This window comes from Anabrus simplex, chromosome 1 (genome assembly GCF_040414725.1).
Source record: "Anabrus simplex isolate iqAnaSimp1 chromosome 1, ASM4041472v1, whole genome shotgun sequence".
NCBI lineage: Eukaryota > Metazoa > Arthropoda > Insecta > Orthoptera > Tettigoniidae > Anabrus > Anabrus simplex.
In genome coordinates, this window is record NC_090265.1 from 551,255,329 (window position 1) to 551,272,087 (window position 16,759).

Sequence of the window (16,759 nt, forward strand, 5' to 3'; positions counted from 1 at the left end):
GAATCGAACCCGGAACCCTCTGAACTGAAGGCCAGTATGCTGACCATTCAGCCAACGAGTCGGACACGTCTCCACTCTTCCACTAAATTTCATAAATTGCTCTGGCTCCTTGCTTCGAAGCCTGCAAGAGCATTTGGAAGGGAATTTATGCCCCTGAATAGGAATTCACATTCGAAACAGGATTATTCATTCGGAAGGGGTTTACTTTAGAGTGGGAATTCACGCTTTTATCAAGAACCCACCTCCATAATCGATAATCTTAACCATAATGGTTGATATTAAAATGGTCAGTACTGAACAATAATATGTCACATGAATATATCCAATTAAATGTCCACCTTGTCCATACGGTTTGTAACAAATTTCATATTTAGTATTGACCCACTTCTTGTTTAAACCAGTCGTCATCCCTGTTTACAAAGTAATTTCTCCAGGATTTGCTTTTACTATCTGCTGGCAATTGTACCATGCAGCTATTTTTAAAAAATGATATTATACCATAATCCCTAACAGTATTAATGTAAGAATCATAGGCTGCTTCAAGTTTACAACTGATCTTTAATATTGATAGGTGCATTTTTCAAACCGTACAAAGCACTAGAAGATCTTTACATTTACTGCTATGAACAGGCAATATGCCAAGTCAAATTACAGTACAGAAAAAAAGTTTGAGTATTAACTTCTTTCTTCATTTCAGGTATATGATTTCGAGAAGCCAACTTTACAATATACATTTCAAAGCAACTGCAAAGGTACTGAAGAGAAGGATTGTTTTTCCAAATCATGGACAGTGACAGCTACAGCACAAGATAAAAGTTCAGGTTAGTAAATCAATCATATAATATCCAACAGCCATTCATTTGGAAAGGAGAAACCCACTGAAAGCTAAAAACAAAACTAAAACCAATGAAACTCTAACTAAATCATAAGACTAGAAAGAAGCCTACACAGGTGCAGACATTTTTGAATCCATTTGAGCACCATACCAAGTGGGTGTGATGATGAAGCAAGTACACAAGGAGCAGGAATAAACAATATTATGCCACTTTGTTAATTAAGAAAGTAATCAAAAGTGCATAATGATTTTTAAAAGGGCATTATATGCTGGGCTGAGTGGCTCAGACAGTTGAAGTGCTGGCTTTCTGACCCCAACTTGGCAGGTTCGATCCTGGCTCAGTCCAGTGGTATTTGAAGGTGCTCAAATACATCAGCCTCATGTCGGTAGATGTACTAGCGCACAAAAGAACTCCTGCGGGACTAAATTCCTGCATCTCGGCGTTTCTAAAAACCGTATAAGTACTTAGTGGGACGTACAGCCAAAAATATAATTATTATTTTAAAGGGCATTATAACACATTTTTGGCAACAAAAAAAAGAAATTAGAATGCACTACCATTACATATATTTAGCACTAAGTGATGTACCCGTGCTTTGCAACGGAATTCTACATTGTATACAGAATTGTAGGTTAGGTATAGTACACGTTGTGAGCAAGACTGTATGAAATTGCATAGCTCTTAACACTACCCTAGAAACGCGACGGAGAAATCGCCAAACGTCTTTTCTCATGTGACGACTGTGTTAGGCAATTTTCATTGTAATGGTAGGCCTGCTTGCCTACCATCAGTCACAATCAGGTTGGGGAATTGCATGGTAATGGCAGACACTCACTCTCCACCTGCCTTTTTAAATCATCAGAAAGACTGCCTCAGTAATTTTCCTAACTGAAATGAACATAGGTCATTACAATGACGTCGGTAGGAATGGCGCGAGTAAGAGCAATGATTTCACATGAAATACTCCATCAAATGAAAAACCACACATTTTCTCACTTTTAACGAACAGTACTACGCTGCTGATCTAAGAGTCCAATGACCAGGCCGCAGACAACCGCGATGCGTGAACAGTCTTTATTCGGGGGGGGGGGGGGGGGGGGTCGAAAAGTGGAGAGTCCCGGGGCAAAAACTATGCCCTTTTACTAATCTGTTTGCTAGGAGTACCCGATAAGTCTGAAAATCTCAATTCACTACACTGGCGGCGGAAAAATCTGACTTGGAGGCAATTTTTTTCCTCCAAGCCAGAGGAGAAACCCGCTCTTCACTGCTAATTTTGAATAAGATAAATGTACAATTGAATAAAAGTGAAGAGGAAACAGCTCTTTTTAAGAAACGAACGGCTCTTTTCAGGGTTGAATTTTGAGTTAGTGAATTGTGGTGCTATAATTTGGAATATGACTAAATTGTAATTCTAGACCAGGTCATACTACTACTACTACTACTACTACTACGTGATCCTCTGCCTTAAGACTGCACACAAGTGCGGCCAGTATCCAGTCGGCAGCCCTGAAGATGGTTTTCCGTGGTCTCCCATTTTCACACCATGTAAATGCTGGGGCTGTTGTACCTTAATTAAGGCCATGGCCGTTTCCTTTCCACTCCTACTCTTCCCTGTCCCATCGTCGCCATAAGACCTATCTGTGTCGGTGCGACGTAAAGCAACTAGCAAAAAGACTGCACACTGCTCATTCAAAACAGGACGTCAGGGTAGGAACCGAATAGCAGGAATACTGTACTATGATGAACCAGTGAGTTACGTACCAGCAGTACGGTATTGTAAAATGTATGAACCAGAGGAATTACATGCTAAAGAAGAAAGTTTTCTAACTCTCCAGCTATTTCTTGCCAATATTCAGTCAGGATGTTATACTCTGTACGCAGCAGTAATCCCACCTATCGGAGTTAAGCGGCAGCATAAGACACAGAGAACATCACGACAAACAATGGTCAATGTAATGTTATTGTTGATCAATGTTATGCGCTTTTAATATTGTAGGCCTTCACATTTCGTTTTCTTCCGACTCTGAAATACCACTCTTATCATAGTCGTTATGGTAAAATTGAATAAAATTTAATTTAGTATTTATCAATAGGACCACTAATAATATAAAAATTTGAGAATTAAATTTTTGACCTTCCCCTAAACTACCATTTTGCTCAGAGTGAGTAAAATGATTTATAGCCTAGATTGTAGTGGCTCATCCCTCGACTTCACATACCGATTTTCATTAAATTCTCTTCAGCCGTTTTCTCGTAATGCGTGTACATACAGTCAGAAATTACGGAAAAGTAAAAAGTGCATTTCCTTGTTAATATGGACATGACGATACAGAAATACCATTCTTTTCAAATTCTGAGCAATGTGCAGACAAAACTCTTATATACATAGATTACAATACTTACAGAGAATGAAAATAATAGAATATAAAACCTTGAACAAAATATTATGACACCAGGAAGAAATTATTCATATCACTTGAAATTTATAACAAACTAGCAGTTACCCGCGGCTTCGCTCGCGGGGATTTTGTAATTTGATAAAAGTAATCGTTCCTCGATACTGTACTAAGACATTGCCTGAAATTCCCTGAAGTATAAAAACTCACCAAAAAATTTAATTTCATTTACCCCAGAAACTCTTTGTTAACCACGTTTGTGGTATTGCCTTTTGGGGAAAGATGACCATGCGACGTAGAACTGTCGAAAAATATAGCTATTTAAAAATGTTTCTTTATTTTTAAAGGAGATTTCAAATACCTATTTCCACGTCTATAACATCTTCACTTTTTGAGATATAAGTAGAACGAATAAAAAGAATTCAACCTCTTTATCAATCCTTCTTCCACCCCCACCTAAGTGGATTTTCCAAAAACAAAAAAAATACATGTTTATTTTTTAAGAAGATTCCAAATACCAATCTTCACGTCTGTAACATCTTCAGTTTTTGGGATATAGTATCCTCACGAAAAATAATTCGACTCATTTTCACTCCCGTTAAGTGCTTTTTCTGATTAAAAAAAAAACACGTTCATGTATTTTTCAAGGACTTCCCAAATACCAAGTTTCCTGTCTGCAACATCTTTAGTTTTTTATGTAAGTATGCTCATAGAAATAATTCAACTATTTTTTCAATTCATTCACCCCCCCCCCCTAAGTGAATTTTCCAAAAACAAAAAATACATACTTCTTTATTTTTCCGTTTGTAACATCTTCGGTTTTTGAGATATCAGTATCCTAATAAAAATAATTCAACCCCCTTTTCATACCTTTGAAAAACCCCACCTCGAGTGTTTTTTCCGAAAACAAATAAATGCATGCTTCCTCTTAAAAGAGATTAAAAATACCAGTTTTCACATCTGTAATATGTTAAGTTTTTGAGATATACTGTAGATATGCTCATTTTTTTAATTCGCCCCCTTTTTCAGTTCCTCTTGGGTGGATTTTCCAAAAAATTTATCTGTTTCCTTATTTTTGAAAGATTATAAATACCTATTTCCACGACTGTAACATCTTCCATTTTTGAGATATAAGCAGGGGTCGAAAAATACCGGGCGCCCAGTCGCCATGGCGCCTGAAAATTTTTACCTGGCGCCTAAATTTTCAAATTTATTTTTTGAAATCCGGAGTTCCCTTACATGTACGTTCCCATCACTTTACAAAGTAACAAGGCGTGTGGTGTTTCACGTTGTTTTCTGTAGCTCATATATTCTAATATGTGCAATAAACATTTTCTGAGCTTCTGGCAGTCTTGAATTCCGTAATTGCTCTTCGTACCTTGAAACTGGACGTTTCAGTTCTGCGCGGGAGCTGCCTAGCGGTCATGGGAGACATCGTTGTAACCCGTCAAACAGGTATCCTTTCATATGGACATACCGTGACACATCCAGTTCTATTACAGATGATCAGCCATCGGTAGCCGAGTACAAAGATCAGACCAGAGTTGTGGAGAAATGCAGAGAACTACTAAGTGAAATAATTCCACAAACACTACATTACAGCCATCCTTCCCGTGACTAGCCGTTCCTCAACTATTGCCGCCTAAGCAGTGCTGATAAATTCCCGTGGAATTCATTCTTTGCATTTAGAACATACGGAATGACGTGTTTATCAATTCTTGTATTTTCACCGAACAATATTTATACTTTCAATTTAATTACAACATCTTGGTATTGAACGGTTTGCACTTTATAAATACGGTTGTGTTTATTCCTGTGCGTTTACGGAAAATTTGCAACGTAGCATCAGACGTCGAAGCTCGCGAAGCCGGAAGCCATTTAACGGTGGTGTATTTTACGTTTCTGTGCTATACTTGAGAAAATCGGCAAAATGAAACGAACAAAACCGCACAAATTGACTGATGTGAGTAACAGTGTCTTCTTTCAGATTTCTTCGTAAGTAGGGCCCGTAAATGTAACACAAAGTGATACAAAAGGGCGTGAATGTGAGGGAACACTTGATGGAAGTGCCGACTGTAGAGTTCAGGACGACAATGACCGGCGTGAAATTTATGGTGTTCAAGACAATGATAGGTCAAACATCAAAAATACGTCGAAATTTCAAATTTCAGGCAAACGGAAATTTCAGCACTTTCAGCGAAGTGCGTAAAGAAAATGAATGCTAATGTTACAGCATATGAATGCATTGTTCATGGCATATTATATTGCAAAAAATAACAGACCCTACACTGATATTGAAGGTTTGGTTACATTGTTAAGCAAGCTGAATGTTACTGATTCAGAGAAGTATGAGAATGATACACAATGCAGAGAATCGTAGCTTGAATGACTACCGTGGCTGTGCTATGAAGAAGGAATTGCGAAGTGTAAATTATGCATAACTTTCGTAGTATTGCCGACAAACATTTTAAAGGTGTATCCGGATTTTCAGGACCATTTAAACTGGAAATGTTTAAAACAAACGAAAAATTATATCCTCACTCGAAGTGTTAGGAGGCTGAAAAAATGGCGTAACAGCCCCAAAGTGCCTTGGCCTACCAAGCGACCGCTGCTCAACCCGGAGGCCTGGAGATTATGAGGTGTCGTGCGGTCAGCACGACGAATCCTCTCGGCCGTTATCCTTGCTTTTCTTGACCGGGGTCGCCATCTCACCGTCAGATAGCTCCTCAACTGTAATCATGTAGGCTGAGTGGACCTCGAACCAGCCCTCAGATCCAGGTCCAAATCCGTAACCTGGCCGGAAATCGAACCCGGGGCCTCCGGGTAAGAGGCAGGCACGCTACCACTACACCGCGGGGCCGGCAGGAGGCTGAAAGTTTCATGAAAAATCCTGAATGTGCACTTTTAGCGAGGTGCGTCAAGAAAAAAACAGACCCTACACTGATTTTGAAGGTTTGTTTGCATTGTTAAGCATGTTGAATGTTACTGGTGGGAAATCAAACAGGCACATGTAGTGTAATTTTAAAAGATGCTGCCCTTGAAGGTGACTGGTGATTACTTGGGTTAGTATATCTTAAAATATAAATTTACATTCTTATATGAAATGAGACTATACTACTTACGGCCACATTTCAAAAATAATACGTAGCTTTATCCTAGTCTAACCTGCGGTGTTCATAATGTATATTTGTGAAAAATGTGCTGGCTCCTGATGAAAAGGGGCTGGCTACTGAATTATTTCTACCCCTGGATATAAGTATCGACATCAAAGAATTCAACCCAATTTTCAGTCCTTCTCCCACCGCCATCTCCAACTAAATGGATTTTTCCGAAAATAAAAAAATACATTTTTATTTTTAAAGGAGATTCAAAAGACCAATCTCAACGTCTGTAACATGTTAAGTTTTTGACATATACTGTGCATATACCTGTACTTATTTTAAAAATTCACCTGCTTTTTCAATTCTTTTCACCCCTTTAAGTTGATTTTCCCAAAAAAAAAAAAAAAAACACATTTCCTTTATTTTCAAAGAGATTTCAAATAATAGTTTACACGTCTGTAACATCTTCAATTTTTGAGATGTAAGTATCCTCATAAAAATAATTCAACTTCTCCACTTCTTTACATACACCTCTGCCCTCTTAAGTGGACTTACCGAAAAAATGAATAAATGTTTCTTTGTTTTAAAGGAGTTTCAAAATACCAACTTTAACGACTGTAACAATTTTCAATCAACTTTCACCTCTGTAAAATCTTCAGTTTTTGAGATATAAGTATCCTCGTGAAGAGAATTCAACTCATTTTTCACTTCGTTTTACCCACCTCCCTAAGTGGATATACCGAAAACAAAAGAATATGTGTTTCTTTATTTTTAAAGGAGGTTAAAAATACCGATTTTCACGTCTGGAACCTTCCGTTTTTTTGAGATATAAGTATCCTCATAAAAATAATTCATAAATAATTTTTCCACTTTCTTTCACCCTTTCCCTTTAAGTGGATTTTCCGAAGAAAAAACAGTACGTGTTTCTTTATTTATAAAGGAGATTCCAAATACCCAGTTTTAAGACTGTAGCATCTTCAGTTTTTGTCATATAAGTATCCTCATAAAAAGAATTCAACTCCTTCTTGCCCCACTCCCCTGCTTGTGACCTTTCAGAAAACAAAAATACGTGTTTATTTATAAAGGAGATTTCAAATACCAATTTTCACGCCTGTAACATTTTCAGTTTATGAGATATAAGTATCCTCATAAAAAGAATTCAACTCATTTTCAGTCCTTTTTATCCCCCCTAAGAGGTTTCTCTGAAAACAAAAAATACGTGATTCTTTATATTTAAAGGAGATTCCAAATACCAATTTTCACGTCTGTAACGTTAAGTTTTTGAGATGTACTGTAGATATGATGATTTAAAAAATTCACCCCTTTTTCTCTTCCCCTTAAGCGTATTTTCCGAAAACAAATTAAGAGTGTTTCTTTACTTTTACAAAGATTCTAAATACCAATTTTCATGTCTGAAACATGTTACGTTCTTTAGATATACTCATTTTCATAATTCACCCCTTTTCTCACACCTGTTCACCCCCTCCCCCCTTAAGTGAATTATCGAAAACTGAAACATACTTCTCTTTATTTTTAAAAGAGATCCCACATACCAATTTTCATGTCCGTAACATCTGCAGTTTTTTAAATATAAGTATCGTCATAAAAGATATTTAGCCCCTTTTTCCTTTTACATTTTTTCACCCCCCTTAAGGGGATTTTCCGAAAACAAAAAATACGTTTTTCTTTATTTTAAAAGGAGATTCCAAATACCAACCTTTTACGTCTGTAAACTGTTAAATTTTTGAGATATAGATATACTCATTTTTATAATTCACCCCCTTTTCTCAGACCCGTTCACCCCCACCTAACCCCTTTAATTGCATTTTCGGAAACCGAAAAAATACGTGTTTATTTTTAAAGGAGATTCCAAATACCAATTTTCATGTCTCAGTTTTAGAGATATATATACAAACTCATTTTAAAAATTCAGCCCGATTTTCACTCCCTTGGCGACGGAATATCCAAAAATCTTCCCTTAGTGAGCACCTGCATTATAATATGAATGTATCCCCAAAATTTCATTCTTATTATGTCCAGTAGTTTTGGCTCGGCGATGATGAATCAGTCAGGACATTATATATATATAGGTACACAGTATATATAGATTATAATAAAATAATGCACAGAAATAGCCCTTAGTGAAATAAGCAATGATAGAATAATTATAGTAATAATAAAACAATACAGTGAAATGGTGGAAATTGCTGATATTCGCTTAAAGAGAAGAAGACAAAAGGGCCTGGTTCAGTGAGGTAGAAAAAGAACTACAAGAGGTGGGCATCACACATGATAGCCTAGAGCCCAACTCACTTAAGAAGATACTTCAAGAATACAAGAGTTTCCAAGAAAAGCCAGAGCTGAAAACAGGGAAAGAACGACACTGGTGTCGTATCCCGGCCAACAGGTGAGACGCCGAGCGGTGAGTGGAATCACCTGATGGCTAACAACAGTACTAAAAACGAAAGGGATATAAGATGGTAATTTATAGGCATTAGGTAAGTTGGTTGTTAAGAGTTGAAACTCATTATATTTCCTATATATGTGCGTATATTAACAGATGATGTACAAAGAATATACACGTACAATTGAAGTCGGTCACAAATGTGACGTACTGGAACTAGCCTTCCTCAGAACGGCTACTCCAAGTAAATGCAAGTGGACTCTAAAGCATTAGAGTACCACTGAAATGCTAAGCGATGTTAAAAACAGAGTATCGTGGAATCTCACAGAGATTCCTCAAGCTTTAAGTTGCCAACTACGATAAAACCCAGAAGAACTAGGGCTTAAGTCGAGAATCAAAGTATGAATGGTGAATACCAAGTGTTAGCACCACCGTTCAACCTGATCTACTAAGAAATATTCTAAGTAGCGAGACCGCTTGGAGAATTGATCGCAATTCTCTAACGTGAGCGGAAGGCAAGGCTCCCAAAGCGAAGACTAATGCAATAAGACGCTTGTTCCTTCAATTACATACATATTTAAAGGGACTAGCAATATGATATGAGGGTCTCCCCTCCTCTCAGATAAAGCCTTACTGGCTTACCATTGGTGCTACCACCTCCCCCATGCATCACAAAATTCCAAGCTATGCACATGGCAATATTTATTAACATGAACTTGACTTCTCGCCCTTAAACCTATGCTCATAAAATAACTCCCCCATTTCTAATACTTGTCATCGTAAACATGACTGCGTCCCGTTTCACTTAACTGGGTCTCCCATTAATTTTAAGTATGGTATCCTTCAAACTACCCCCTTTTCTTGCCATCTCCAGACGACAGGACGTGACTATTTCGATTTGTCCGTATCGACTTCCTCGTGAGACCTCTTGACCTCACACAACTCTGTTTTTAACTGTCATTCTATATCACCCCCAACACATGGCTGCTCAGACAGCACGGCCAATGGATTGAGTTACCAAAATAATCACTATGTATTACTTATGTGCTGCTACTTGATGAAGGTTCGTGTCCCTGGACATGACATCTCCCCCCTTAGGAAAGAAACTAGTTGCCACACATGCAACTGGTTTCCACCTGAGTACACGTACATATAGGGTTAATTACCGCATGTACCTTACATGGCACATTACATTTTAGCAATATTACATTACATTTCATAGATACCCTTCAACTTATTACATTTTGACATTAATACAATTCTCTTTACCCTTCAGACAATTAATATTCATAAATACATTTCACATTACAATTAACATATTCTTTCACAGTAAACCATATTGCATTAATACATTTCAATTCATATATTCCACGGTACACGTAGTACTTAATATAACACAGTTTAGATTTAACATCTAATACATATCAATTTATATATTTCGCAGTACATATAACACTTCATTTTTCATTTCACAATACTTAATATAACTCCTTTACATTTCACATTTTTCATTTCACATTTTACAGTGATTAAAACATATCAATTTATATGCTTCACAGTACATACAACTTTACCTTCCACCCTTCTCTGGTCGGTTTTTTACTTCAGTACCAAACTCTTGGAATGGCCGGCTTCGAGATTGCAGTAGCAACTCGGTTCCCCTGACTATACTTCTTGAGTAAGTCTTAGAAACTTGTGCAGTCACTGCTGACACATTACCCGTACCAAACTCATAGGAATGGACGCTTGGACCGTGCCTCACTCGACACGTCCGAACTGTGCCTCCTTAGGTCAGTCTCACAATTTTTTTGTGCAGTCATTACTGACACATTACCTGTACCAAACTCGTAGGAATGGACGCTTGGGTCTTGCCACCCTCGACAAGCCCGAACTGTGCCTCCTTAGGCCAGTCTCACAAATTTTTGTTCAGTTATTACTGACACATTACCCGTACCAAACTCATAGGAATGGACACTTGGGTCTTGCCTTCCTCGACAAGCCCGAACTGTGCCTATTAGGCCAGTCTCATGAAATTTTACCTTAACATAAGGTTGCCTGTTCGACTCTGCCCCTTGGCAAGTCTTTTTTCTTACTTTAATAATTTTAAAGTTACATTTGTTACATTACAGCCTTAACACTCTTACTAGTGATTCATTACTTATACAATGGTCACTGAGATTTTTACTTTACTAATGTGGTTACGCTCCCTCTTTATTGCCTCCTTGGCTCTCTGATGAGAGACCTTTCATTAAGCTCTATACTGGAAGTAGTAAGATCTGTCATACTTCTACCCCTGCGCTCATTTACGCGCTTACCTCTTACATACTCCTGTCTATCAAAGTGCACTGTGACGTCCTCGTCTGAACAATGTGAGTTAGGACCATTAATTATAGTTTGGCGATTACATACCTTTCCGCAACACTCATCTCCCAGCTCTGAAAGTTTATGAGCAAGTCTAAATCTTTTGCAACATCTTTTGCAACAACAGCAGGAACATAATAACAAAATAACAGCAATTGTTCCTCCACTTATATAAGACAGAAAATTCAACTTATCCAATTTATGATTTTGCTTTAATTCATCCTCCTGTTCAAGTATTCATTTTTCAACTGCTTCTACTTTATGACTTGCTAATTTTAATTCCTCTGCATGGTGAAGCACATTTACCAACGGTATCTTTCCTTCATCCTGCAATTGACTCAATTTAGTGTTAATTCCTAAATGATCGCAACAGTCATACTGTAACAATAGATCAGGTACAAACCCTTGATCTTTGGTACTATTTGTTTTAATTACATTTGAAGATTGAATTTTTTATATTGGCCCAAAGGCCGTACATCTATTAAACATTGTTATTATTCCTGCACCTGTTAACTTAACATCACTTGTGTGCAACTCTTGACATACTACTGTTATTTTTACCTCCTGTGGAGCGATATAAATCCATTTATTTTCTCTTAAGGGAAACCACATTACTTCTTGTACTCTTACATTTTTTTGACAATCTTGTGGCATAACCTGTGCCCCTGTCAACAATTTTACTACACATTCCTCATGTGAATGAGCTAGTTTGATAGCAAACTCTTGTTTGCATACCTTAAGTTTATCATTCAGCCTCTTACAATTATTAATTTCATTTTCAGTTAACATTACATAATTTTGCCTGTTCTGGTCCAAAAGAATAAATTCATTTTCACTATTAATAAAAACAAAGTTTTCTACCTCACCATTCACTCTTGTTGGGAATGGTATAACCTTAATAAGATCATATTTTATCTTATCTACCAAAGGCACCTTTACAATGTAACCAAGTATCTCTTTAGTAATGAACACTTCAATCTCTGCTATTCTAGTTATTAAATAGCCATAAGCCAGTCTCAACTCAACAGGTAATGTCATTCCTGGTGGGAAATTATTCTGTGCCTTTGAAAATGACTTTATTATATCACTAGGACTTATAATCTGAGGTTGTAAGACTCCCTTTTGAGCCAACATTATTCCATTTAACAGAATCTCATAATGATCTTTTAATTGCGCTAAGAATCCTTGCGTGTCAATTAAATGCCTATTACTGCGATTTCAATCTCCGTTCTCCTAAATGCGCTTTCTATTTGCTCAGTCTCATTCTTCAGATATCCCCGTATTGTTGCTATATTATCACTTAATTCTTTTTCGTTCTTAGCGACGTAAAAACAATGAGCTATTCATTGATTGTAACGTACTTTTTACAAGAATCATATGTTCTTTCGCGACTTTTAACATCGACAAATTCTCTGATTCAAGATCCTTAATGTGACTTTGATAATAGGCTGCATCTTGCGAGTCTAAGGTTCCAAATAAAATTTTAGCAATACTTCCTACAAAATTAAGAACTCCTCGCTTCATTCTATTCTGATCTGAATTTTCTTTCTCCTCAGTCTTAGTTGTTTGTCTTATTAAATCGCGCAAATTTTGAGTTTTATTTAATTGCATAATTAAAATTTTTACCTCATTCTCACACGTATATGTTAAATTTATTTCCAGTTCTGAACACAATCTCATGGTTCTTTGAATGTATTTCTTACCAACATTATACGCATCATTTAACGCTTCTAAATTTACATAAGTTACTACCTTCCATTCAGTGTTATAGAGTTGAACTTCACCTAGCTTGTCGAAATAAACCCCTGGGGTGGACTCATATGGTAGGAGCTGGAAATCAATTGCCTTTCCTCCTTTCGTAAATATCGCCATCACTGCGATTGCCGCTGTTATCAGCCCCATTGATCTGCAAGTAACAGATTTGTGTTACCTTGCGTTGCCTGTAATTTATTACTGGTTGTTCACAATGTATTTACATACAATTTTCCTTCTCGTTTAAATATATAACTTTAATCGGTTACTGTGTACTGTAATGAGCTTCCCTCGCTTATTCATATTCAAACCGCAGTTCACTCCTGAAACTTCCTGTACTGTGTACAGGCCAACAAAGTTTGGACTTAATTTTTTGCTACGACCTTGCCTTACTGAATCATTTCTTAAAAGAACTTGGTCTACTATCTTAAACGTTACTTCGTTTACTCTTGTATCATACTGGACTTTATTTTTCAACTTGGTTTCTATTAGAGTTTTACGCGCTACCTCGTGGCTTTCTTTAAGCTTCGAGCTAATTCCTCCACATAGCTTCCGTGTTCATTGTAATTCTTCTCGTTCGGTTTTCTCTGCAATGTCCCTGGTATATTCGCCTTTCTTCCAAATACTAATTCAAATGGTGTGAAATTAGTTGACGTACTTTTCGTTGTATTGTAAACAAAAGTTGCCATTGAAATAAACTTGTCCCAATCGTCTTGGGTTACACATACATAGTGTCTCAAAAATTCAGCTAATACTGCATGAGACCTCTCTAAACTTCCGTTTGACTGTGGCCTAAATGCGGCAGTATGAATATTCTTGATATTTAACAATCTACATAATTTCTTCATTACTTCGCTCAAAAAGTTGCTACCTTGGTCAGTTAATATTACACTTGGTATTCCAAATGTTCGTACTACATTGTCCATCAATGCCCTTGCAATTGTCTCTGCTTCTTGATTTTTCATTGGCACTGCTACTAAGTACTTCGATAACTGATCTTGACACGTTAAAATAAATTTGTTTCCGTCGAGTGCAAGTGATCCGACTACATCTAACGCGATATTTTCAAATACCGTCTGTGGTGTGACATTACCATAAGCGCATTCGTATCTGGCTTCGTAAACTTATTAGTTTGACATGAATGACATGATGGATTGTATTGCTCTACATCTTTCTTCATTCCTGGCCACTCAATATAATCTTTTAACCTAGCATATGTGCGTGTAATGCCTTGGTGTCCTCCAACTAAAGATGCATGAAATTCTTTCATAATCTCTTTCTTTTCATCCTCTGTTAATTTCTCTGTGAATTTCTCATCTGTTTCCATTTCTGAATCTTCTTCCAGTTCAACCTCATCTAATTTGTGTATTCTGCTCAGTGCGTCTGCATTTGTATTTAACTTTCCTTGTTTATAAACAACATCGAAATCGTATTCTGCTAACTTCAATCTAAATTTTAGCAATCTTGAGGTTGGATCTTGCTCATTAAATACCCATTTAAGTGGTTTATGATCCGTCACTACAGTGAACTTTCGTCCTAAGACATACGGTCTAAAATACTTTACTGCAAATACAATTCCTAACATTTCCTTTTCTGTTGTTGAATAATTTCTTTCTGCCTTATTCAATACTCTAGATATGTATGCTACTGGCAAATCGCTTCCTACCTTCCCTTGTGACAATACTGCGCCTAACGCTTCATTGCTTGCATCAGTTGTTACAATAAACGGCTTCTCAAAATCTGGATATTGTAAAATCGGATACGTTATCAACTTATTCTTTAAAGTCTTAAATGCTTCCTCTTGTTTAATTTCCCATTTATAGTCTACTTCTTTCTTTAAAAGTTCATACAGTGGTTTAGCAATTTTGCTATAAAACGTCTGTAATATCCCGATAATCCCAAAAATCCCTTAAGTTGTTTAGTGGTCGTGGGTTGAGAAAAATCTCTCTTAAATTCTCAAAAATGTCGATCATTTTACTACTATTATTATCATTATTATTATTATTATTATTATTATTATTATTATACTGAATCTCCAAAATATATAATTTAATTTCATTTAATAAACATTTAATTCACTTTACTTCCGCTAATACATTTGTCATTAATCTCATGAACGTCACTGACATACGTTTATATTCAAAATTCCGATCTAATGCTGAAAATACTGTGTTTTTGTAATATAATTAGCATAAACACTTAGTTCCATTTACTCCGCTAATTAATCTCATGAACGTCATTTGCATAAATTTATATCAAATGAATATCTAATACCAAAAATGTGATCTTTCAATATCTTTTTCTCTGCTTCAACTTGATAATAGCTACTGGCTAAATCAATTGTCGAGAAATAATTCGCTTTCCCTATTGAGTTACTTAATTCCGTAGTACCTGGTATAGGGTACATGCTACCGATCGTAATCTCGTTTAATTTTCTATCTAAATAAAATCTATCATTACATTCTGAACATATTTCAAATATCTTTTCTTTATCACTCTTTAGCGTATGATCTGCCCTAATTAGTTCGATTATTCTTCGAGTTCTCGATTGTGTACATTTCTGTGCGTCACTTTTTTCTACTTTCATTACGTGCGCAATTTCATCTTGTCCTATGTCATACATAGTTTCCGTTCTCGGACCTACTTTTATTACTTTAGCTTCTCTAATTTCTATTTGATGTCTATCACCATTTACTTCTATGAATTCCTCCGTGAAATTAATTACAGAATCTTTCAATAAATCTCTACCTATCAATCCGTCTTGTGACAGCTAAAATTCATCATCTACTACATGCATTTTGCATTGAGATGTTCCCAAAGTTACCTTCACGGTTCCACACGTGAATAGTGTTCCCTTGCTAAATCCTAGCAATTTTAATCTATCACTTGTATCTATCTTTATTTCCTTCGGTACGCATTGTTTCTTTATTACACTTATTTCTGAGCCTGTATCGATTAAAAATTGAAAAGGTCCGTGTACATCATTTATAGATAGTAAAACTGTCCCTTCATTGTTATTACACTTATTGTGTACTCGGCCTATGTGAACACTTTTAGGACCTATAACCGGCCTTGCGTCATGATCCTGTTCTAGTTTTCCGCCTGCTTGTTCTCGTAACCTTTACCCTTGTAATTAGTGAATTGCTGCGGTTTACTACTTTTACAACTTTTCTCTACATGCCCTGTTCTCTTACAACATTTACAAACTATTACTCTGCACTCTCGTGAATAGTGCCCTTCCTTATTACAATTGAAACACGTTATTGCCTTAACTTCTTTTGGTCGCATTTTAAGAAAACATGAGGATGCCGAATGTCCTTTCTTATTGCAATTACTACAATATTTATCTCTCCTAACTGATTCACCGTGCTTATCTTTACTTGGGCCGCTACCTCAACTGCTAAACCGAAATCACCTGTAATGTTCCTACTACGGACAATCGTTTGAATGCTTTTATCAATTAATCCTTGTACAAAACTTGATATCCCTAACTCTCCTATTAAATTCGCTCTATGTACTTTTGCCTCCGGTTCGACTCTTGCCGTGGCAACTTCTTTAAGTTTGCTTACCATTGCATCCATTCTTGAACGCCAAGCTATTACAGATTCATCTTTATTTTGCTGTGCTTTAAACATTTTACATGCGTAGTGATCAATAGTCCTACGCTCTCCATAATTTTCAAACAAAGCTGCCTTCGCTTTTGGCCAGCTTGTAACATCCTGTCTTACTAATAACTTGCTTCTAGCTTCACCCGTTATTCTGGTAAGAACATATTTAAAAAACAGCGGATGTTCATCTGGTTGAACAAATTCTATTGCTGAATTTACATTTGCACAGAACTCTTTCAACCTACTCCCGTCAAAAGGATCTCCGATTAACTTGAACGCTTGATTGATATTAATATAATTG

The 16,759-nt window shown here is 36.6% G+C and overlaps 2 protein-coding genes across 2 annotated transcripts in view; one reads left to right on the top strand and one right to left on the bottom strand.

Annotated features, from left to right (window-relative positions):
- PAPLA1 (Phosphatidic Acid Phospholipase A1) overlaps window positions 1-16,759 on the bottom strand; it is a 298,948-nt gene that overhangs the window by 235,216 nt on the left and 46,973 nt on the right. The window lies entirely within an intron of this gene.
- Window positions 1-16,759, top strand: part of LOC136857133 (uncharacterized) — a 106,823-nt gene that overhangs the window by 73,168 nt on the left and 16,896 nt on the right. The window contains exon 9 of the mRNA XM_067135541.2: window positions 698-821. Coding sequence (XP_066991642.2) covers window positions 698-821 — 124 coding nt within the window. The remainder of the gene's footprint in view (window positions 1-697; window positions 822-16,759) is intronic.